General features: G+C 39.4%; 2 protein-coding genes across 7 annotated transcripts in view; both read left to right on the top strand.

Moving 5' to 3' along the window:
* rgs7a (regulator of G protein signaling 7a) overlaps positions 1 to 16834 on the top strand; it is a 50105-nt gene extending 33271 nt beyond the window's left edge. For 2 of the 6 annotated variants that reach the window (XM_040139302.1, XM_040139300.1), the window contains 13 exons: positions 6850 to 6956; positions 8139 to 8190; positions 8948 to 9012; positions 9361 to 9437; positions 9656 to 9737; positions 10773 to 10847; positions 11011 to 11109; positions 11429 to 11490; positions 11979 to 12089; positions 12220 to 12345; positions 14617 to 14803; positions 15091 to 15180; positions 16648 to 16834. In XM_040139302.1, coding sequence (XP_039995236.1) covers positions 6850 to 6956; positions 8139 to 8190; positions 8948 to 9012; positions 9361 to 9437; positions 9656 to 9737; positions 10773 to 10847; positions 11011 to 11109; positions 11429 to 11490; positions 11979 to 12089; positions 12220 to 12345; positions 14617 to 14803; positions 15091 to 15180; positions 16648 to 16698 — 1184 coding nt within the window. In that variant the 3' untranslated portion in view covers positions 16699 to 16834. Of the gene's footprint in view, positions 1 to 6849; positions 6957 to 8138; positions 8191 to 8947; positions 9013 to 9360; positions 9438 to 9655; positions 9738 to 10772; positions 10848 to 11010; positions 11110 to 11428; positions 11491 to 11978; positions 12090 to 12219; positions 12346 to 14616; positions 14804 to 15090; positions 15181 to 16412; positions 16450 to 16642 lie in introns of all 6 variants that reach the window. The other 4 variants (XM_040139301.1, XM_040139303.1, XM_040139304.1 and 1 more) reach the window with 4 other exon arrangements.
* A 1564-nt stretch (positions 16835 to 18398) lies between these two features.
* Positions 18399 to 25401, top strand: grem2a (gremlin 2, DAN family BMP antagonist a). Its single transcript, XM_040139566.1, has 2 exons — positions 18399 to 18740; positions 24035 to 25401. The coding sequence occupies exon 2, from the start codon at positions 24036 to 24038 to the stop codon at positions 24612 to 24614; it is 579 nt and encodes a 192-aa protein (XP_039995500.1). The 5' UTR covers positions 18399 to 18740; position 24035; the 3' UTR covers positions 24615 to 25401.
* Positions 25402 to 25597: the final 196 nt, after the last annotated feature.

Raw genomic sequence — 25597 nt, 5'->3', positions numbered from 1 at the left:
TATGCAGCCCAGTGCAGACAACTCACACAGGGATTAGAAACACTGAGAAGATAAATGTGAATGAGGAACTACAGATCTACATGATCTACAACTTTAAGGTGAGCTGTCTGGTGTGGATATAATCGCTGTATATAATCCCTCAGTTATACATTTAAACATTTCAGCTATACATCAGCTATCTCAAAACTGGAGGAAAAAGGATCTGCTTTTCTGAAAAAAGTATAAATATATTTTACCACTTTGAACCACGTTGAATTGGAACCTGCGTGATTTATGCTTTCCAGTTATGTATCTCTGATTCGTCAGAGAGCAAACAGGAACTGCCAGCAGCAAATTCAGCATTGGTCTCCAAGATGCAGTAGTGATAAATTCCATGAAAATAAACCTTTTTAGGTTCACACTATAATTATACTATATGGCAAGCCTACAGTAGCTAAGAAATGTAGTAACTACACCATAAACCTGTAAATGAAAACAGCCTAAGGTTCAAAGGGGTTAATGGACTAAAGACTGATTCTCTCACAAAGTCACTTACAGTATGAATTAGCTTTGCTGTGTTGTCATTTCATCAGGCCAGGAGGGTTGTAAAAACTCAATTATTTCCAGCGTCAATGGTCTGCAGCTCTTTCGACCTCTGACCTGCCTGAAAATAAATCCCCGCAGGGAGTATCGATATGGCTGAAATAAATTCTATGACACTGCAAATCATGTCTGTCTGTAAAATGAAGATCAAAACATCAGATTAGTATAACAATAATATAGATAAAATAATAATGTAATTCAAAATTCATCTCAACATTGTTTATAGTGGTTTTCATTGCCAAATTCAAAAGCAAATCCTCTTTGGTGCAAATGAAACTGCAACATAAAATAACATCACTTTATAGTTTTGCTGCAAAATGCTGAGAGGATTCAGATCATTATTAGCCACATATAGGAGTTAGCAGGGTAAATGAGCTTGTGAGACAGGGAGGTAGAAAGCTGAGTATGCATGTGTGAACATCTGTGCTTGCATGTGTGTGTGCCTTGGCATGAGTGTGTGTGTGTCTGTGTGTGTGTGTGTGTGTGTGTGTGTGTGTGTGTGTGTGTGTGTGTGTGTGTGTGTGTGTGTGTGTGTGTGTGTGTGTGTGCGTGTCAACAAGTCCTCCAACAAGTACTATATAGGGCATTTGCCCCTACCCTCAGACATGACCATAGGAGTGTACCAGTGGCAGGCTTACTGGGTCGTCATGGAAACAATAATAAACACGCAGTTAAGGTTGTGGAGCCATCAGGGTTTACGCTACATCCTCCTTCTTTGTTCCCATCATAATTACTACGCCCCCGACAGGTCACCTAACATGAAACGCAAATATGTGAGTGCGTAAGAGAAAAAGTGAATAAATTGAGCTGAAGTGCACGTAAGATAAGAACAAAACACAGTCCCTCTTTACAGAATCTAAAGCATTCCCACAGCACCAAGTGACATTTCTGAGGGTGATAAAATCTCACCCTCTCAGGATAATGTTTTATTTGACAGACATGTTTGGCAAAGAGCTGGAGTCGTGGACTCTGTGTTTTGTACCTGTGTGTGAGAGAACAGAAATGACAGACGAATGGATCTCTCTTGATATCATCTTAGCTAAAAAAAATATGCAACATTACTATTTTAATTTTGTAAATGTTATCATGTGAAAAACAGCTTATTGTGTGGCCCCAAAAACCTACATACATAAATAAACAATATTAGCTTAGTATATGATCATTTAAATCCCTGTGGGGGATATTTAACATGACTAAACAACACTAGATAAAAACAACAGTCAAATTCATCACACCACAACGGGACATTAACAAAAACTCAACATCACTCAAGCTGTCAACGAGTGTGTACCAGTGTTATTAAGGGTGTGAATTGCATATGAAAGAGAACCTAATCTGCTCCGTGGAACATCAGGGAACAGTAAAATGATCTCTGAGAGAGGACATTTGGCTCATCAGAAGAGCATGGAGAGGGTGCATACTGTTCTGCATATTTGGTCATGGTCTTCTCCTCCAACCTTTTTTGAGCCTCCTGATCATCACGCTCGAGAGTCACTCCAGCAATGCAGCACTTTAAAAAATGTTTTTAAGTCTCCTCAGCTCACCTTTCTGTTACTTCTGTTACTCTCTGTTTCAGTCAGAATGCTATCATAGCGTACATACGTATAAAAGCTTGTAACCTTGTAACCTGCTTAAATAAGGGGACCAGATTTCTGAAATGAAAACCGGGAAAACGTCCAGTCAATATATATTTAAAATACCCAATGTTTTTATCTATGAAATAAAAAAAGGGGGACAGTTCCGGTTTCATGTGTTTTGACCCTGGTAACTGTTGGTAACTGAAAAAGACTATGGTGAATGCTGACTGATAAACTTGGGTACTAACTAAGTAATTCTGTAAACTGTGTCAGAAAATCATACAGTTGCCTACCATGATGAGTGAAGCTATGGTAAACCATAGAACACTCAATGAGGAAAATGGTCTTTAAAAATAAATAGTCCACTATTAGAAACAAAACTTTCATTAACAGATTCCCATTTGTCTTTTTTTAATTTTATTGTTTAGAATATAAATTGGCACGCTCTGTAATCATTTTAATCATTTCTTTACCTGTCCTAGTCTATCTCCTTCACTCTTATTCCTATCCAGTCTTCTTCCTCTCTACTCTCCCTAGAGGGATTTAAAAAAAAAAACAACCTTCTGACTGATTTTTTTTTTTTCAGACCAAGTCATATTCCCCATCTACAATTAGTGAAACAAGTTACAGAGGCGGCCCACATGAGCTAGGCTACCTATCGCCTGGTAGAATGATTCCTAAATCCCATAACCCCACCCCTTAATTCTAACCCTGGGTTACCTCCTGGCTTGACAAAAAAATCAGTGGTGATGTTTTGGATACACTTGACACTTGCTAGTGTCTGGTCGAGTTTTACACATCAGTTTTCGCTAAAACTAGGCAAGCAAGTGGTTAGTAATAGATGAAGAGTGGCATGAAGCTGCTGTAGTGAGCAGCCAGCCCCCTCTGTCGGCCAAAGCAAGCACAACGTGAGACGTCTGCTCTGCTGCCCGGTCTTTCCTGCCGGTCTGTTTTTAATTCACAGTTAGAGAGGGGGACGTCTGGTCACTCTATCTTTAAATAGCCAGTTTTCCTCCATAAGTCCCCTTATTAGTTAAGTTGCACATGTTGTTTGTATGAATCTACTACCTCCTCCTTCTTAGGTGAACGAGACCATTGGAAGAACAAGTGCTCAGATCCTTTACTTAAGGGAATCTACCACTACAACAATCTAAAAATACTCCATTACAAGTAAAAGTCCTGGATTCAAAATCCTATTTAAAAAGTTTAAGTCTAAGTTTAGTCCAGTTGTTCCCAACCTTCAGGTTGGGCCCCCTCTTAAGGTTCACAAGATAAATCTGAGAAGTTGTGAGATGAGCTAATAAGAGATAATAGGCTTATTATATGTTTTTTTATGTAACTTGGAACTACAAAAAACAAATTAAAAAAAAGACGAATTTTCCTGTGAAATGCAGTGGAGTAGCATGAAATGGAAATACTCAAAGAAAGTACAAGTACCTCAAAACTGCACTTAAGTACAGTATTTGACTAAATGTACTTAGTTACTTTCCACCACCAATTAAAACAGTCTTATCACATCAATATCTCCAAACAGTGTTTGCTGTATAGTGCAAACAGAAATTATTAAAATATAACTACAAATACAGAATCTCTTCCCATGTCTTTAGAAGGGCTCAGCTGGAGGAATACTCCCACATTCCACTTGGCAGGGCTCCAAACTGCTGGGTATTTGGCACAGAGCTGGTAATATGATGAAATCAAAGGGTGTTTTCCCCCCGGACTTTGAGGCCAGCCTTTCTCGACAACTTGACTAATTCCAGTCCAAGGTTTAGTCAGCTATAAAGCTTATAGAAAAGCTTATGATATGTTAAATGAAAGGCAGAAACTCCCTTACTACCAGGAATAGACTCTTACATGAAAAGCAATAACAAAAGAATCTTGGTTAAGAGTGATCTCTCGATCACATTAATCTTTTTGCATTTTCAGATTCATTATTTTGTGCCCAACATACTGTATACCTTCTATATACTTATGTAAATCAAATGTTTGTACTCGATACTAAATTAACGCTTGCTGCTCAGCTTTACCAAATTTTACGTATCGGCCTTTTAATTTGTTTTGGATGATTTTCTAAATTTGAAATAAGCAAAATACAAGGTGGGGATGACATTCATCATCCATCCTTAAAATGCCATCAGAAAAACCCTCAGCTTGTCTTTATCAAAAGAGAAAGACTGAGCAAACCATCACAGGTGACAGAGACACTCAAACACAAAATGAGAACCGATTAGCCCTGTGGTTGAAGTTTAGGAGACAGCAAGCTCTACCTGCACTGTCCCAGATGACATTTTTCATACTTTGCTGACTTTAATTTCATACCTGACATTCATTCCATGTGAGATAACAATCCAGAAAATGAAAATTGTGAATTAATACTATATATAATATATATATATATATGTATAGTACCATGGATAAGAAAGAGATAAGAAAGAGTGGGTGTGTTTATAAGTAAACAGGCTTAAATAACTTATGAGTCATAATTTATTAATAAATGGAACTCAGTCACACATATGCTTACTCACACACACACCAAACACCCTCAAACACACACACACACACACACACATACGCACACACACATGTGCATGCACATAAGCATCATGGCCTCTCGAAGCTGTGACAGTCACCTCAGTGGTAAAGGAAAAACCAGTGCGTGTGGATGTGTGTGTGTGTGTGTGCGTGCGTGTGTGTGTGTGTGTGTGTGTGTGTGTTAGAGAGCGAGAGAGCAGAGATCTGCATAGTTTATGCATAGATACAGTAAGTTCCTTTTATAACATTCACAGTTCTGTCTATTTAGAGCATGTCAAGCATTTCAACCTTTGTATCTGTTAGCTTATTAGTGTATTAAGACAGTTTACTGCTAGGCTCCCTTGGGCTTCCCACAACACATTCAATAAATAAGCAAATGAAATGGCACAAATAGACAAGGACACTACTGTATGTGTACTGTACTGTGAACAGCATGTAGATAAACTGTTTCATATACTGTTCATATTGACCAAAAACCAGCAATATGAACAGAGAATTGTCAAGCCATTATACCAAACATGAATAACAGATATCAGCATCATGTAGGGGTTACAGGTTGCGAACAGCAAGGAGTAACTGGTGGGAGATGATGATTACATGTTTTTCATTATCTGATGGTTTTAAATCAGGGACAGTCAACCATGTACTGTGGAGCACCTGAGGGAAGCAGGTTCTCACTCCAACCAAGCACAACACCAGGTGATTTGACTGATGAGTTCCACCTCTCTGGCTGAAGTCGGGCTAATCAGCGAGACCTCCTGCCGTGCTGTTTGGTTGGAACAGAGACCTGCCCATCCTTCTGTCAAAGCTGGGTCAGAGACTATTAAAGCAGCAGCTCCAAATTCAGGTCCTGGCCAATTTGTCAAGGATGAATTGATACTATGGGATGAAATGTGAATAAAATTAATTAGCTGGTGGGACACAAAAACAGCATGCTTGCCTAGGATCTGTGATGAGGAACTGTTAATTGGAGAATCTTCTCTTAATGAAAAAGTGAGATCCCCAAACAGATTTATCTTTTAATGCCTCTGTAAATAGTGACTAACGAGTGTTTATAAGGAGAATATATTAGAATTTAGATTAAGGGAGTGACTTATCCCCCAGATCCTTAAAGCAGAAGTTTGACATTTTGGAAAATTCACTGATTTGTTTTCTGGCAGAGACTTAGATGAGAAGTTTGACACCACTCTCATATCTGTCTCTAAAATGTAAGACTTAGCTTAGCATAAAGACTGGAAACAGGGGGACACAGTTGGATTGGCTCTGTCAAATGGTAACAAAATCCACCCACCAGTACCTGGAAAGCTCAACAAATGAAAACAATATATCTTTAAAAAACAAAGAACAAAAAACAATCTGCCATCTTCCGGGAGGTTACCTGCCAGACTAATTCTTGGCTCTGAGCAATTGACGGGTAACCACTGACCATGTTACTGGTCACTGCCGAGAAATATTGCATATTTTTACACTATTTCACTTTTTGTACGGATTACATAAAAGAGATATAAGATATTAATTATTGATTGTTATAGATGCTGGTATGTGGATTTTGTTACCGTTTGACAGAGCCAGGTGAGCTGTTTTTCCCTACTTCCAGTCTTTACTCTATGCTTAAATAGCTGTAGCCTAAGCTATTCCTTTAAACCTGAAAATGGCCAAATTACTATTCATTATTATTATGAAAGTGAAATGTGAAATACAGTACAACTCCTTTAAAGGCATGAGATATAATTTCTTTTTAATTTTTTATTTTTTATCTCAGCAGGATCCATTTTCTAGGGAATATAAAAACATATTAAAGCTAATGATGTAATTTTTTTGGGCATTATTTTCTAACACATTTTTGAAAGTGGAAAAGCTGTCTTCAGAGCACATAATAGACAAATAATATCTGCACAACAGTTGACAGTGTTGTTGAATTAAACATGTGAAAGACGTGGAAACTCTGTGAGCTGCTCTCTCTTTGGGACCAAAATCTTCCTGCCCACACCCATTTCATGGGACACACTCTCAAGACAAGTTGATACAATGTGGGAATGTGTTAGATGCATGCGAGTAAAGTTGCATGTGCTGGTGTGTAACATTACTGTGAAAATTGACAGAAGGAACAGGACTACACCAAGTTGTAGATTGACTTTGTGTATATGTTTTCTCTCAGTGGAGGCTCTTCACCTAGGAACTCTGATGGCTGCACATGGCTACTTCTTCCCCATCTCAGACCACGTCCTCACTCTCAAAGATGACGGCACTTTCTATAGGTTTCAGGTAAGAAGAATGATAGTAATGCTGGGATCCTTATTTGTGTTGAAGGATCTTGTTATATCCCTATTACTCTTTCAATGTCCAAGGTAATATTTAAAAAAGTCCTAAGAAGAGGCAGATCTTAAATAAAGATCTTGTAGTGCTGGGGCCAGTTTCTTTCAGTTGACTAAATAGAATAAAACACAATACTGTACACTTGTATTTGCTCACTCGGAGCATGTTTTACACCTTTAAACATGTTTTATGTCTAATAACTCAGCCACATTAAGGTTCACGGGATTTTGCCATCATTTTTTAAATAGGCTATACTATGTGTTATGTCATCACATGGACTATAAAAGAAAAATTCACGTATGTGAGAACAGAAGGTTTTAAGCCAGGATTCCTTAAGAATCCAGAGTCATGTGATAAGCTGACAGGGTTGCAGGAGATTTCGAGGACTGATAAATTGTTATTCGTTTTTATTTATTTCTCATAGAGAAAGAAAATACATTTCGTAGTTTTGAAATACACAAATCAGCCACAACATTAAAACAATAACCTGTGTTAATGTTGTGGCTGAATGGTGTATATTTACTCCAACAGCTGCAGTCATGAGAATTTTAGAATCTATTAATGTGGTGACAAGCCAGGAAAAAAAGTTGAGAAATCTTCTAAAGTGGCTCTGTGTGTTATGCTGGAGTCAAAACATTGATTAGGAGTCATTGTACTCCATAATTCCTACAGGTTGATGAAAAAAAAATGTCTCTCTGAATGTCAATAGTGGGATTGACAGTTTTAGTGATTTTTCCACCCAGTGAGCTCCCCCAAGTGTGCTGCACAGGATTAAGCAAAGTAAATCAATGCCTAAGGCTGTGGCTGTGTCAGTAGCAGGCTTCATTTTGCGCTTTACATGTAACGAGTTCTCATCTGAAGCCAGTGCGTACAATTCTGAACGAGGAGGGTCAAGATTCATGCATGGTATCTGCTCTCACGGCCCGTTGAAAGAAGCTTATGTGCTTTAGACGTTATGCCGACCCCATTATACAACAAACTCTTTTATTGTGACAGATGCAGCACTTTGACTGCATGCCCACCTCACATGACAGTGCACACTTTGATTCAAAGCGCCCTGTGGTTAGTGGCACACTGTCAAAGTAAGGTTTCCTTTAGGTTTGTTTCTTAATGATCTGTTTTCCCCTTCAGACTCCATACTTTTGGCCATCAAACTGCTGGGAACCAGAAAACACAGACTATGGTGAGAGAGCTGTTCTGTTATACTTTGATTTCTACTGTGTGCGTTGTGCAATTCGTACTGAAGAGGCTAATGATGCAGACTGTTTTTGTAGGGCATAAAATATATTTCTCCAGTAGCTGTGTTATCACTGCTGATGTTACCAAAAGTTCAAATGATGAAAAACAAATGATGTACCTGTTGTGCACACTGGCTGAACTTTTTAATGCTGATATAGGGAAGAGCTTTTCATTGTTTACAGCAGAGCAAAGCAGAGATAAACATTTCATAAAGCCAAAAATGGTTCAGATGAATAGCCATGCAAGTCTTTCATTTGTTGTTTTTGCTTTGTAGGAGAGACAAGGGGCTAGTGCTGACTTTGGGAATAATCCTGTGCGGGGTTTAGGAGAAGTTGAAGCGTCTCAGATGTAGCAAATGATTCAAGTGAATGATGTCTCTTAATGAAAACAGTCCAGTGGCATAATGAAGCTTCCACATAATGTTCAGTTCACAAAGGGATGAAGGGATGATGATAGTACAGGAAGACAGCAAAAGTCGGGCGCGCGTGCGTGCGTGCGCACACACACAAACACACAGTAACACACACTGTAACAGACACTCACACACAATGCACAGTCAGTGACCTTTGTGATTTGCAGGCCAGTTTAAATGTGCAGTTGAGAGGATTAAATGAGTAAACGCAGGGCCACTTATGGCTGTTAAAACCAAGCTGAGATCCCATTCTCCCTCTATTACCAATCTCTCTGTCTCTCTCCCTCAGCTGTTTACCTCTGCAAAAGAACAATGCAAAATAAAGCACGTCTGGAGCTTGCAGACTATGAAGCGGTAAGTGAAAGAGGTCTTTTAGTGTCAACACCCCCCTCTTTATATATCTGTTCTCTTCCTGTGTTGGCACCACTCTCAGGATTAATCCCTTGCCTTTTTGTTCTTACTGACACTGAGAACGTTTGTTATTCTGTGTGTCACTGCATCATTTGTAACTTTCCTTTCACCAAAGCTATTAAATGAACCACCAGGTTGTTTTTTACTGGGGTTTTTTTCTTTTGTATGTGAGCAGGGATCATAAAAGATGGTATCCAGCCGTGCACTGTACACAGCATGCGCAGTAAACATAATCAGCCCAGATCCCTCAAAAGCCTTTCTTTTCCTGTTTGTTCTTTGTTTTACTTGCAGGAGAGCTTAGCAAGGCTACAGAGAGCTTTCGCCAGGAAATGGGAGTTCATTTTTATGCAAGCAGAAGCACAAGCGAAGTAGGTTTCTATAAGAACCACATATGCATTGAGCATTATGAGTGAGTCCTCTTACACCCTCATTATCATACTTAGTGGTTTACAACAACGTACCTGTAATTTCCAGCACACAACTTCACAGACGATAAGCACTTGTGGTGGAGCAAATGGATCATAATGTCTTGGAATAAGCTACATGCTCTTTCAAAACAGTTCTGAACTCCTTTTCTTTCTCTCAGGGTGGACAAGAAAAGAGACAAAATTGAGAGGAAAATTCTCGACAGTCAGGAAAGAGCATTCTGGGACGTGCACAGACCAGTGGTGAGGGAAATTGCTGATGTTGTTGTCATAGTCACCTTTGCTGTTGCCGATATCATTACTGACACAATCAACATCATCTTAATTGTTTGGGAAAAAGTGAAAAATATTGAAAACATAATTTCATACGGACCACACCGTGCAACCCCCCCAACCCCCACCTCCCAAACACAAAGAGTCAAAAGAATAACTGCATAGATATGGTAAGTCATTTACGCGTTCTAGGTTATTTTAATCTATTCCACTCCACAGGCAGTAAATACGCTTCAAGCTGTGTGACAAAGAAATAATTTTTTGAAAATGTTATGCAGTTGCCAGCGCCTCATAGATTACGCATTATATACTGTATATGAGCTATACATGATTCCTGTTACATACTGTATGAATGGTGTATAGAGATGAGCAGATGTAAATCCCTCGTTCTGTTTTCCTCTGCCATACAGAGGCAACATTACATCAAATGCTGTCACAACACATCAGGTTCACTGGTGTTCTTTACCTTGTTCATACACACTTGCTTAGCACTAGCATTTAGTTTCCCCCCCTGAGGGTTCAAGGGTCTCCTCTGCTGTATTTCTCTGAAAGCCACTGCTCCGTGCTTAATTGGAAAATAACAAGTTCAATTTATGCATCCTTTGAGCAACATAATCAATATTAATTCAAATTTCACAGTGACGCTGTCAAGCTACTTAGCTCTGTTCTCCTAGAAGAGACCTAGATTAGACCACTTGTTCAATCAGCCAGAATTTGCACCCTAAGACTCTTATTTCCTGCTGGTTTACTTGTTTTGCTGGAATTGGCACATTCCATGTTTAATTAACCAGCATCTGACACATTGTCCTGGAGACTTCTCAGAATCACCCCAGCTAAGCTAATTGGATTTGATTTACCGAAACACATATAATGGTAGTAAAAATGCACCTTCCCAGTTTGTGGCGCCATCCTAGAGGACAAAGCATAAATGGTCTAAGTTTTAAAAATTCAATTTAAGCTGAATAAACTCATGATTTTATGATTTTCTCCTCACTCTTCTCACAGCCTGGATGTGTGAATACAACGGAGGTTGACATAAAAAAGTCCTCCAGAATGAAAAATCCACACAAAACCAGAAAGGTACAGTACATCTTCCCACTAATACACCTTTCCTTTAAGGTCAGAGTTGATAACACTGAAACACAGACATGAGCAGACAGACTTATTGTTCCTTACTGTGCTCATCAGCAGCTGTAAATATTATTGATTCTTCTATTGTATTTGATTTTTTTCTATGTCCCAGTCTGTGTATGGGCTGCAGAATGACATCCGTACCCACAGCCCAACCCACACCCCTGCCCCAGAGGCCAAGCAGCCAACAGAAGAAGAACTGCAGGAACAGGTTAGATCTGCAGGTGGCGTTCTGCTATTAAAGATAGGATCTTTAGCCATTTGAAGTTAATGCTAGCACTCAAATTGTAGCTGTGGTTTTTATTTTTCATCTGTAACTTTATAGTTTTATCATTTCTGATATGCACTTAATTGCATTGAGTATCATTGTACATAACCAAGCACAATGTAGCACAGAATTTAAATTTTACACATAAAGTCAAATAATAAAAATATCTCGCAGCTGATTTGTAAATATACTTGCAGACCAACAATTTCTTGTGAATTCATGGAGACAGATGTCTGCTAATTGCTCCCTGCTATGGTTTCAGATCACCTTTTGGCAATTGCAATTAGACAGGCATCGACTGAAAATGTCCAAAGTGGCAGAGAGGTGAGTGATGTTCTTTGTTTCTTTATTCAGTTTAGCCATCGATCTGTTTATTGAGCTGTTAAACGGCCTAACGTGGCGTGGAATTAAGAGCTATGACGACCTTGAGAAGTGATTTGGCCCAGACGGTGCCTTCAGTGGGCGTTAGCCGATGCTGAATGGCACCCAAAGTGTTGGTTTTTCATTTTCTACACTGAAAGAAAGGTGCATTCAGCAAAAAGTTCTCTATTCTTGTGCCCACATACAAAGGGAAGTATCTCTTGTCAGACTCTACCTTTCATTTCAATCTGAAGTATTTTGCTCTCAAGAGGATTTTACTTCTCCTTAATTAAAGCTCACAAATAACTAAATCATAATCACTCACAGAAAGGTATGGAGCATAATTTCACCAGACGTGATAACTAGATTATAACATACAGTACGTCAAATTTCTACCAGTGATACATATTGATGCCATTCATATTCTCTCTGTTGTTTTCCTCTCAAAACAGTTTGCTGGGCTACACAGAGCAGTACGTTGAATACGACCCTTTCCTCACGCCTCCAGATCCTTCCAACCCGTGGATCTCAGATGATACCACACTCTGGGAGCTCGAAGCCAGGTGAGTATACTGTGTGTCAGTAAGTATTTAGATGGATACAAAGATCAGTTTTCTACAGTCCATGGAGTGTTTTTCGCACACTCACCTCCTGTGTGAAAGACGTGGTGCATTTTTGTATGTTTTCCTCCAGTAAGGAGCCAGGCCAGCAGAGGGTAAAGAGGTGGGCTTTTGGCATCGACGAGGTTCTCAAAGATCCTGTGGGGAGAGAGCAGTTCCTCAAGTTCCTGGAATCTGAGTTTAGCTCAGAGAATCTCAGGTACATGATGAAATACACTTGCTGCACATCAACATTCACAAAATACTTACTTTTGTTACTGAGGAGAACACTTAGATGTTTAACCTAACCTAAAGCCCCTATCTATATTTTTGACTACATAAATGTATTCAAAAGCGCTATTAGATACCTGTACATATGGGGCTGTTTTACTGCCATGTTAACTCTACGGTGACGTAAATACACTTTTTACAGCATCATAAAACAACAACCTAGATAAAGTTATCCTGTTATGTGTATTGAAAGACCTGTCAACAGTGGTGGAAGATGTACTCAGATCCTTTACTTAAAAGCATTAATACAGCAATGTATACACAGTATTCTCTAGTAAAAGAAAAAAACAGCATTCATAATATATTGAAGTAAAAATGCAGTATTACCAGAAAAATTGATTTTCAGTAGCAAAAGTAAAAGAATGGTCCCATTTAGAGCGTTATGATAATATATATTGCATTATTTGATTATTATCATTGATCCAATAACATATAAGTAGCATTTTAATATTGTTGATGGTCAAGATAGAGCTAATTTAAACTACTTTATGGATACGTCTTAAGTAGTTTCATCTATAAATTTTCTTCATATTTTTATAGATAATCATATGTTTAAGATGTCTTTTTTAGGTACCTTTGAAGTACCTCAAATTATGGACTGTGCCTTTAACCATAAGTAAATTGTAGCAGTATTTACTGCCACATGCATAATCCTAACCCTTACAGTTGCCTAAATGTTTGCAAACAGCAACCTCAACCACAAACTAAATCTTAAACCTAAAATGAATGGTTAAATTTAACGGGACCGGCTTTTTGTTCCCACATGGGTCCTCACGATGTGACTGTGTGAACAGATATTTTTTGCCACAATGTGATTAGTACAAGCGCGCACACATGAACGCACACGTGAGAGACCGTGGAGGATTTAATTCACACTTTGCTGTGCCCCCGACGCACACATACAAACAAAATATTCACGTACAGGGAAACATACAGTCTCTGCACTGCAGGACTCCCACTATACATGCCCTTATGGTTGGATTGGAATAAATAAACATCCGTTTTCTATGATTCTCTGATAACGAGAGACATGGCCAATAATATCTAACTAGAACGGGGTTTTTACTGGCAGTGCAAATGCTCACATTATTTACTGGGGTCATTGCCTGGGGTCATTGCCTCTTCCTATGAAGAAGAAGTAACCTACAGTAATATTGTTTAATCTAAGCATGGACAGCTGGTGGAATCAACTTTTTGAAAATATGCAAAACTGTAGCTGTGGGTAGAATAAGACAGGTGGGCAGGATTATTATGATAATTGGTTTATTCATGGTAACAGGAATACTGCAGAGTATTAAAGGTGCAAGCAAAAAGCTAAATGAATGGAGTAACTGCTGTGCAGGATGGCTCCTCTGCTCCCTCTCATGGTACATGGCTGTATTGTTTCTGCCCTAATTTGAGAATGTGGTGAGTTTAATTAAATTGTGATTTAATATCTCAGTCAGTTGGGCCCTGTTTTAAATCTCCTATAACTGCACGTGTGTGTCACTGACAAAAAGCGTGCTGCTTTTTAAACTTTTTAAAAATAAACATGTGGTGTGGCATGGTGCTGCAGCTGTCTACTATTTAAAGACTGTCTCACATTGAAATTGTTTCTGTTACAGTTACTGTTAAAACATCTCTTACCATGTATTTTTCTGCTCTGTGATAACAAGATGATTGAACAAATTCTTTAAGGTAATGTGTGAAAATTCACTTATAAAGTAAAGTCATTTATGTAGAAAATTAAGCCTGTGGTTAACCTGGTCCTAAAAATGTAGATTTTGATCTATGACAGCTCAACTATAATTATATATGATATAATATTAGTTATAATTTTTTTATTATTTGCTTGACTAAGAAAAATATTGATTTGCGGAGATTATTTTTTTTAAACAAAATGTGTGCATATCAGAAGACTTATGGGCTTTATTATTTTAAAACCAAATGTAAAGTGTCCCTCGAAAATCTGTCATGGAAACCCAGAACTGAGGTAACTTCGAGGTTGATCCACAAAAAATGTCATCACTAGCTGGTTTGACCTCTGACTATAAAAAAGGAATTACCTTTGAATCTGCAACCTACCAACGGTCAACTGACAATATTCAAAAACAGTAGAAGTGTTGTTTTGTTCTATATAGTTTATTCTTAGCCATGAAACCTTTCAATTTGTTGTCCAGAGCTACTCTATTAAGATCTTACTGTTAACTTTGGTCTGTAGGTTCTGGCTAGCAGTCCAAGAACTGAAGAAACGTCCCATCAGAGAAGTGCCAACTCGGGTTCAGGAGATCTGGCAGGAGTTTCTGGCCCCCGGAGCGCCCAGTGCCATCAATGTGGACTCCAAGAGCTACGACAAAACCACCCAGAATGTCAAAGATCCCGGACGCTACGCCTTTGAGGATGCACAGGTATGTGATTATACAAAGGCAAATGATACAAACACATTAACTACATCCATAGCTAATTTCTGTTGTGGTTTGTCTAGAGTTTTACACTGTAGAAAAGTTCAACTTTTGTGGGGAACATTGCTAGTGATCTAAACACCGCATAGTTCAACTGATACAACAGCGACATCTTCGCTCCTGGTTTTGGTGGTCAATGGAATATTGCATTTCATAATTTCTATTCAGCACAATCTGCTACTTGTGCCAGATGCTTTGATGCATAATTTTCATGTTATTTGTTTCTACGACAGGAACACATCTACAAGTTGATGAAGAGTGATTCTTACAGCCGTTTCATCCGTTCCAGTGCCTACCAGGAGTTATTACAGGCCAAGAAGAAGGTATAAAAATAGCCTGACTCAAAACATTGGATAATCATCTTAGTTTGAAAATTAGATGAAATGCAGACAACTACATGCAGGTGACATGGCATGCACAAAACCTTTGTTGATTGGACAGACACTGACTCTTCAGTCTTGGTGATGCGGAAATCTGCCCTGCATCGGCATCAACAGTAATACCTTTTCAAAGTCTGTTAAGTCACACTTTAAGGCCATTCCCAGTAATCCGTTCAAATCCAAAACAAGCGTGGAAATTTGATTTCAGTTGCACTCGACCGCGTGAGCACATATTCTGTTACAGGGTCAGAGTGGATATACTGTATTTCTGCCTACTAGCATATACAAATATTTTTAACACCAAGGGGCAAAAAGTACAAAATAGTACTGAGATATTATTATTAAGTTCTCATGGTAATGCTAACATGTTAGCAGACAACTGGCAGCTGTGTTCCTGTTCATTTTTGTTGTGGTTTGGTCTCAGCTAACTCCTAAACAAAAGCTAGTCTGTCTTGAGCTGCAGAGTTGGAGGTTTTTCCCCTGTAGATTTGGCACTCCAAGCAATTCCTTGAAATGACATGCAGTCATTTGTGTTAATACCAAAACTACTGCTTAAAGCAGCTTCGAGTATATGTCACCTACATACTTGTACTGCATGTGAAATGGATACAGATTTCCTGAATAGAGTGGTGTATGTGGCAGGGTTGCTTTAAGGTGCAAACCTGTTCAAACCAAGGAACATGTCAAACAAAGGGGAAGCTGCATGCCAGCAATACCAACAAGGGGCAGAGAGTGTGAATACAAGGTATTAATAAAGTCTGTTAAGGGTGTGGATGATAGAATAGCTGATAAGGAATCTGGGGTTGGGCTTGTAGAAACCATTATGAAGAGCGAGTCTGTCATAACTTGATGAATAATTCAGAATTACACAGGTGTATTTATGTTTTTAAAACCTGTTCTGTCTCACACCTCCTATACTTACTCTGTTTTGTGTCATTCTGGCAAATACGATTTTATTATTATAACTAGGAAGAAACAGCCAAATCTACATCAGTGTCTAGGTGTACATTATGTTTGTTTTTTTACTGATAAAATATCATGTGAATACAGAACACTGGAAGTGACTCTTCATTATTTACGCAAGCCTGTTTTGATACAGTTTTGCCTTTTTCAGTGGCAGAGTAGTCACAGTAAAATGACCTCACTTAATGTGTGCTTTTTTCTGTCGTTCACAGAAAAGTAAGAACTTGTTCTGAAGGCTCTTGCTTCCAGGTAATGTCCAATGCAAAATGATGTGTACTAAACGTTGGCATGTGTTTGTTGTATGTTCAGTGATCACTGTAGATATCTTGTGATAATCACAAAATAAATGTATTTTTTCTTTCTCGTTTCCTCTTACATCTTTACATCTTTACATCATTCTCTTTTCAAACCGTCTGTTTCACCATCCTTTCTCTTCTCCCAGTGCAGGGGAAACCACTAACATCCAAGAGGCTGACCAGTCATGTGCCATCATGCTAAAATCAATGCCATCTCTCTCTCTGGGACATGGAGAGGGGGACCATCTCATCTCTTCATCAACGTTGTCCGTCCATCCACTCTTGGCTCAGCCGGGCGATGAGCCGGGCCGTCTGTTCATCTCTTGTCCACCGGATGTTGCATGTCCACGGAGAGGATGTTCCTACTTCTTCCCTCTCCTCTTACAGTACCTGATATATTTCCAGTATTCTAAGAAAAGGAGGCACTGCTGGACTTGTGAGGACACTGACAGACTGCCGAGATGAAAAATGTCACTGAAAAAAATCAAATCCAGTATTCCAGCTCTTTCCATCGTAACTTCTGGATCGGCGCCCGCTCTCTCACTTCCAGCTGAAACAAATGATGTCAGAGAGAAAAAAGAAAAAAACACGTAGAAAAAAAATGACAATTTAAACTGATAAATCTTACCAATGTCATCGTTTTACATGATCTGAGGTCACAGATACTTTGTCACGCTTTGGGAAGTGTTGTGCAGAATGAATATACAATATATATAAATACATATATATATATATATATATATATATTATGATTATTACTATGATTATTTATTGTGCATTTATTTTGCTTTGCATCATTTTTTTGCACTACAATAATTAGCACATGTTTTTCATTGCACTTGTAAAGTCACATTCAAAATTACAAAATGCTGTCTCTGTCCTATGTAGAACATAATTCTTTGTTATTCTCTCCTGCATTTATTTTTATACCATATTTAAAGACACTTTTACTTACTTGTATTATTAAAGTTGGCGCTCTATCTGTTACTTTGGCTGACTGTATAGCATTATTTCTGCAGGGTTAAAAGAATCCAAAAAAACAGTAATTGAACAATGCAATTTTGTTTTCTACCACTAGAGGGTGATAAATTATTTCCTACACATGAGATCTGTCTCCTTTCAACAACCAGCTCACCAACATAGATCAGCAAAACTCAGAACGGTACTTTGCAGTCAAATGAAGTTTTGTCATGCAAAAGTATCATAATCCTCTGGTCTGTTGAAGGGGTTATTGTTCAGACTGTACCCGTATGAGGTTTTGCAGGATCTGTTGATGTTTCAGCTCTTTGATGGCAGAAGTGACAGTCACTGTTTTCAGTCTCTGTGCCGTGGTGGTCAGTTTAACAAGAGCCACAAAACAGACAAACATTATTGTCTTATTTACATCAAAGAATGCGAGTTGTGGCATTTTTCAAAGCATGCTGTTAGTGTGTCTGGGTACATGCATACAATGATTTATGGATTGGGGAATTTGGTTGTAATGTGATGTGGTTACAGTGTCAATGTGACAGGATAATTTAGGTTTTCTGGAGGAGATCATTGTTTCTTTACATGGTGGCAAAATGTCTTACAATTCCTGAAAACATAAATGCAAATGTCAAACAAAGGGGAAGAGGGAAAGAAAACAAGAGGATAAAGGAAAAGCTATCACTTTGATAGGTTTGATATATCATGGATGGCTGGGCAATCCAAAGAAAGATGTAACAAAAATACCAATAGGCACAGAGAGACTCACACAGGGAGAGACAGACTTTAATGAAAGAAGTGAAGCTTGATTCGATTCACACAATGACCAGGGCCAATAGGAATAACCCTCCCAGTCTTGAGGAGGGAAGGGGTGGTGGGGATTCAGACTAAGGCAGGCTTTACCGTGAGTCAAACACTCTCAAACACAGACTACAGGCAGTCTCCACAGCACTAAGATATGGGCTTATTGTGACTTCAACCTGGAGCTTCTCTCTTAAAACTGAAAAGAAGAAGAATAAAAAGAGAGTTAGACAGAGAGAGAGGAAGTGAGAAAGAGATACAAATTGTCCAGGAAGATGGAAAACTGATTGTGTCCAAGACTTTGAATCTTTATTACGGGGGAAAAAAAGAGGAGCAAGGACAAGCCTGAGGATACTACAGATTATGTTGCCATGGAAACCAAAACCTGGAAGCGGACGCAAGGACCACTGAAGGTGGACAACCATCCTTGACTGCATCCTCGACACATTACTATCCCGCTGCGTGCTGTGGTGAGAGGTACATGAACCATACCTTATGCTTCACCGAGATAATGCTTATTTAACACTTTATCAAAACACCCATTCAATAGTTTTTCAAGTTGGAAGAACTTTCCAAGGATGTTTTGAAATGTCCACTACCATAACAAAAAGCATGCACTGATTCCAAATTAATGTTTCATTCAAGAAAGTTCTAGATGCAAGATTATACACATGGACATATAAATTAACCCACTTTATTGGCTGAATTTTCATTTTAAACAACAGGATTCCAAAATACAATGAAAAATGCTTTCAAGATGGACTTTCTTTGTGGTGTATGTGAGGAAACAGTGATTATAGTACCATTTGCCATTTGGAGTTACTGAGAAAAGTGTAGCGCAGTGATTGCTCTTTCGACATATCCCACGTGAGTGTGAGACCGCGTTGCTCATTGAGTCTCTGAATGACTAAGCGCCGAACCATGTAATTCAAACAGCAGCAGTTGTACAGCTATTTAGTATTTGTGCCAGCAATGATGCTTTGATTTCCACTGGGGCCACCCATAGTAAAAATTTACGCCTTCAAGGTACTGTAAGGTGTTCTGGATAAAAGCGTCTACCAAATTACTATAATTAGTGGCTGGAGGTTCCAGGGAATTAGTGTTGTGAGTGAGAGAAAAAGTGAGTGATGACAGTATATTGTACTGTGCGTATCAGTGAGATTAGGAGTCAGTTTAGTTTTTCCAGTTAATATGAAAATGAGACACTGAGAGATAATGATGTCAATGTACATAGGGAATCTGTATTCTGTGTGTAAAAAATGATCTCTATTCTTTTTCTCTCTGTTCACGTGAGCAGGTGTATATCCTTATTTGTATGTGTCTGTTCACTTTTTTATCATAATTGTATTTTTGTGTGGTCATGTGTATACTGATGTGTATCCAAGTTGGTGTGTGAACATATATGTGTGTGTGTGTGTGTGTGTGTGTGTGTGTGTGTGTCCGTACAGTATGCGTGTGGTGAATGGTAGAGAGTTTGCCTTCTGATCCTTCTTACAGCTCCGGTGACTGCACCACCTTGTACAGTCCGCACTGATGTCAAAGAGGATTTAGCACACAGACACATTACAGTTTCTTTAGCAACAGAAAAGACTTCATTGTAAGCCCCTAAAGATAGTAAAACTGGTATTTAATAGAAACCTTGACAACATTCTTAGATATGAAGGTTTCACTTTACACCTGAGCGAGTACCAAGAAAACACTCAGGAAAGCAGATTAAAATGGAAGAGAAATGCTGCATTTTGTCCAGCTGTGCAGACTTTTTAAACCAACAGAACATTCACCTTGCTTGTGAGCAAAATACAACTTAAACCCTTTAACATGCTGTGGCCTGTCGGTGCACCAGTCATTGCAATCTCATGCTGTGCAGCCAAACATAGTTCAAACCGACAGAACTTTATTTTAAATTCTAGTGGAGATCCTAAAGTTTCCAAAGACACCAAATATATTTAAAATGAGGCTCAAGACATCTCGTATACTTCCATTTGTTAGAATGTTAAAGTCATAAAAGACATGGAGTCTTGATCTCAGATATTTCACTTGTAAAAAATAATATAGCTTCATGAAAGATCTGGAACAAGCTGTAACAGAGTAAAATATGATACAGTCAGAGTGTGGACAAAGGCCATTTTAGCAACTTAAAGGGAAACTGTATGTTAAAGGATTAAATAAACACTTCAAGTGCAAGTGGAAGTCGGTGTTAATCACTGCAGCTAAGTAGTTTCATCCTGATCTGGATTGCGAAAACCTGCACTATCATAGCCTCTCTAATTGCCCCTCATCCTCCACTAAAGCACTTTATGTTGCTGAGGCGAAGGAGTTGCCTTACATTCTTGCCAGTACTTAGCTTGGAAAGCATTATATCTGGGCTGCTAGTCATTATCAAGATGGATTGTGGTGACAAATGGCAGCCCAAACTGCCTAAAGCAGCCTCCTGGCGATATTGGCAATAGACACATTTACACAGAAAAACCCCCAAAAGGAGCCCCCACCAAATCCCCAACTGTTAATGAGCCAACAGCCGAGTGTAGTTTGGGAAAATACAATCCACAAATGCAGATAATGACATGGTTCCTCTTTGCGTAATTGGCTCCAAGTGAAAACATTTCATTTACCTCTCTTTCCCTCTTTCTCTCTCTCTTTATATCCTTTGTATGTGTGTTCGAGTCCGCGTGTGTGTGTTTGTGTGTACGCGCGCATGTGTGCGGTCACATACGGGTGTGTGCGTGCGTGCGTGTGTGTGTGTATGCGGCTACCCGTGTGTGATTGAGGTTTGAGCTGCACGGTGAATTAAATGCAGTTCTACTGTAATTAACTGCACTTACCAGTCTGTGCATGAGACTTTCTGACGCACCAATAATTGAGGCATCAGGTTTTGTTTGTTTTAACCTGCCTTTGAAGACATGCTGGGAAGATGTTTCACATGGTTTAGTGGAAGAACATCTGTGTGTACTAATCTTAAAGTCTTGACAGGATTCTCGTTTCTTTTTTCAATTATTTAACAACTGAATCTCTGGAATATTAAAATATTTAGTAGCTAGGCTGGAGAATTTTCTCACCCATTTTGTTTTTCATTTCACTTTGAGATTTGAAAAAAAAAGATCCATTGTTATGCAGACAGAAAACATTTCCATGGTATTATAATGCCATTCTGAAAAACAAAACATAACAAGTTCCCACTGATGATAATAGCTGTTTTCAGAAAGGCCTGTGTCTAGCTCAGCATTCTCTCTGGTATTTGTAATTTCATTATAGGTCTGAATTTTGGAACCAAGGTCTGCCATAGTTCAGTGAAGCATATCCCCCCAAGTATTTGTGGTCCTGGTAAAACATAAAGCTGTGTTTGTGGACAACATTAGTGTTTAGGAGACAGAAAGGTCCGGTTCAGTTCTGTCTCAGCATTAACCCACAAAACCACAGTCTCCTTCCGTCTCCGGGACTCAGTGATAATTAGTGCTGTGTGTCAAGGAGACAGACAGACAGATAGAGTGACAGAGAAAGACAGATGGGGAGCGAAAGAAATAAAGAGACAAACAGCTTGTGGAGAGATATACAGTTTTGGAAGGAGGGCATATACCGTACATGAAGCCCAAGAGGGGCTGGTTTTGTTTCCCAGTAGGTCATCTGTCCTAAACCCCACCATCTTCAACCCCTTTCCTTCCATCTTCTAACCTCAACCACTAACCACCCAACCATCCACCTCAGCACGCCCCCCGGAGCCCCTGATTCCCTACCCCAAAGCCACAATTTGTCTTGTTGCAGAGATTGATGAGGATAGCTTGGCAGGACCAGTGCTATCACACTTAGGCCGAGTTTGAGAGTCAAGAGGGAGAGTGGCTACTGACTGTATAGGCCATCCGTCATGCCCTATGTACACAGTTGGTCAGGTCATCCCTCCAGAGTCCCTGGGGGCTTTGCAGACTGTAGCTCTTCAAAGTTACAGGGTGCCTCTTTAAGCGACGGATGGAGGGAAACAGAAAACAACAGCCTGCGCGCAGGAGCATAGCCTGTTCCCCTGACTGGCGGTTTATGCATTTAAATACACAGTCAGCAGGAATAAGACAGTGCAAATAAGACAAATGAGACTGTGGAGTACTGGAAGGTAGATCACTGGAAAATGGAGTGGGGACATGACTCCCTGATGCAGTAGGTGGTTGAAGGGCCCAGCGGGAGTCTTTGGTTTAGTTATTCTAACCGTATGATGGGCGTGGTGTGGGCGTGTGTGATGGCTTGTGTGTGTATGCAAAACTAGGTCTATACAGAAGAAGCACAGATCTAAGATGCAGATATTTGAGAAGTTATGTTTGGCCAAAAAAAAAAAAAAAAAAAAATCTTGTGATGCTCTCATTGAAAATTCAAAACGAATTTGTCTTCTGGACATCCTCAGATGGAAAACACCAAATGTCAACAGCAGACTTGACTGTAAGTGTAGAAGACTTAAATCTGATTACTTGTCAGAGGGTACACAAAAGCCAAAATAATTGCTTCCTGCACAGGTTTGATATCTTAATGAATAAAACAAAAAAGAAAAACAGATTCAAGAGATCAGATTTGCATAAAAAAGCATTACCTGGGAAAATAGATCCTCTGTGTCTATGTTACTCCAATATATCTCTTGATATCCTTAAGAAAATGTTTGGTTAGATTTCATACTACATTCTGAGCTAGATGGACAAACAGCTGCTGTCTAACTTATGGCAAGTGCTGCTGGGACAGTGATATACAGACCTGAGTGCTCATGCAGCTCGGACAGAGCTGCCATGACCTCAAGGTCAAGGGCAGAAAAAAAGGAGGCAAAAAAACAAAGTGGATTATGATAAAGTAATTTGTTCCATGTCAGAGTGAGTTGCAGGTCCAGGAAAGGAAGAAAGGGAACATACAAATTTGCAAAGCAAAGACGAGTCTGTGAAATGGAGCAGCCAATGGCCTTGGGGCAGTTTGATTCTCTGTCAGAATATCTGACTTGATGTCATGCAACGCTTGTCAAGAGCAACATCTGTTGAAAAGATGCTTGAGTGATGGTCAAAAATGTGCTGGTGCAAATACTGACAACATGCACACGGGCGAATACTCCATCCTGAATGGCGGAGAAACCATTTCTCTGGAGCGTACTCTCTCTCAGCTGCTACTATGATACAGACGACACTCTGGCGATTACGGACACTACGGGTCATTCTCAGTTCAGTTTGCTCTATAGTATATCACCAAAGAGTAGAAGAGTGGACTCCCAAACGGTACTGTAGAGTTCCCCAACTCTTCCCCTAATAACATGCAGATGGGCCTCTCTAATGCCTGTTTACATATCTGCGGCATAGTTCATGACTAAAGTAAGCAAAGCCCTAATTATTTTACCCGGCGACGGGACCAATAAAATCAACTTCCCCTTCTCGTTATGGGTGTTTAAGTGTATCCTTTGATGGCAGGGCTTTGTTTATTTTTAGAAGAGTTGCGCAGCCGAGAGGAAAGCAAATAGAAGTAATGACACAGGGATGCTGACAAATGGGGGCCCTGGTGATGGATTCATTTCCTCAATGATGCCTAGAAGGCTAGACTGCATAGGTGGTTCAACATGAATGCAGATTTACACAATTGCAAACATGATTGGCAATATCATGTTAGCAATTGTATGACTGTTGTGTATCAACAAACGCTGCCTGAATTTGTGTTTCACCAGCTTCAGTGTTAATAATTTCAAGATTTTGTTCATGTGTCAACAGATGTTTTATTCTGTTTAGAAATGTAATGCATAGTAATGCATCTCTTTCTTTTTGTAGAATGCTGTGGAGAATAACTATCCCAGTCATACTGGCTGGGGTGCTCTGCATCACTGCAGAGACCAAAAAGCCTCGGCCGCAGGGATCCATTCCATCCCCATACAAGAACAAAGGGAACCTGTCCTCAGAACGTCACCAACGGCTACTGCAGCAGAAACCAGAGGTACTATCCTCCAGCCGAGAGGCCTTGGTGGTGACAGAGCGCCGCTACCTTCGCAGAGACTGGTGCAAGACCCAACCCCTCCGTCAGACCATCAGCGAGGAGGGCTGTCGCAGCCGCACTGTTGTCAACCGTTTTTGCTATGGCCAGTGCAATTCCTTCTATATCCCCCGCCATATGGGCCCCAGCTCGGGTCAGGGCCAGAATCGTGGCAAAGCCTCAGGATCTGGAAGGAAAAATCACAACAAGGCCCAGGAGCCGTTCCAGTCCTGCTCTTTCTGCAGGCCACACCGCATCACACAGCTCACGGTGCAGCTAGACTGCCCAGACCTGCAGCCCCCTTTCAGACACCGTAAGGTGCAGAGGGTCAAACAGTGTCGCTGCATGTCTGTGGATGTGAGTGGCCATGGGAAACTGTGAAGGAGGACTTAAAAGGTCTTTTAAAATTAAAATTAAACCTGAATATTGTCAAGGCAGATATTCACAAACTTCGCCAAACAAAGACTGGCTTCAAATTGAACTCTTCTTCATCGTGTTTTACAAATAGTGGCCTGTTCCACAATAAAATTTAATGAAACCTGGAACTGGTATTATTAAACAAAGGCCCAACATTGATTTAATCAGAGACTATCAGCTATGTTGGCAAGCTGATGGTCTTGAAAGAGACTGATTCAAGTGGCTGTTGAGAGAGACTGATGATGAAGCGGCCAATTTTACTTCCCGTTATTTCACGAAGTTCATATCTACCTGCTATTTGTACATTTGTTACTAGATTCCTTTGCGATAAAGGAGATTAGAAATTGCCTCTCAGTTTTAAAACCACAAAACATCATGGACACTGGGAGAGACCATGCTGATAATGCAGTGCCTTAAGGAAACTAAACTGTACCCTGTGACCCCTTTAAAAGGTTTTTGTAATAAAACATGTTTTTCTGCAGGTGGATCTACAGTAATTACAGTCTGTCGGCAAAAAAAATTGAAAAAAAAATTGACTGTGTTTTATAAGTATTGTGTCTGTTCTCCTGTATCTTTACCTTAACTTATATGATGTCCCAAATGATACACAAGTTGATGTCAAGGATTACAAGAAACATGAAGCAACACAGCAATGACCAGTGGCATCCACCTCCTTGGACACAAGTCTGGCTGCATACTGTACATTTGCCAATAATGTACTAGCCAGTTGGAAAAACAGCATGTGTAAAAAGGGTGCAATGCAATATATACAGTATATATATATATATTATATATACAGTAGATATTATATATATATATATATATATTAAATATTATATATACAGTAGATATATATTATATATATTATATATATATTATGTATATATATATATATATATATATATTATGTATGTGTGTAAGTATGTATGTGAAAATATATTAAATCT

This window comes from Xiphias gladius, chromosome 11 (assembly GCF_016859285.1).
Source record: "Xiphias gladius isolate SHS-SW01 ecotype Sanya breed wild chromosome 11, ASM1685928v1, whole genome shotgun sequence".
Lineage (NCBI taxonomy): Eukaryota > Metazoa > Chordata > Actinopteri > Istiophoriformes > Xiphiidae > Xiphias > Xiphias gladius.
The sequence above is the reverse complement of the archived record's forward strand: the minus strand, read 5'-3'. Positions and strand labels throughout refer to the sequence as shown.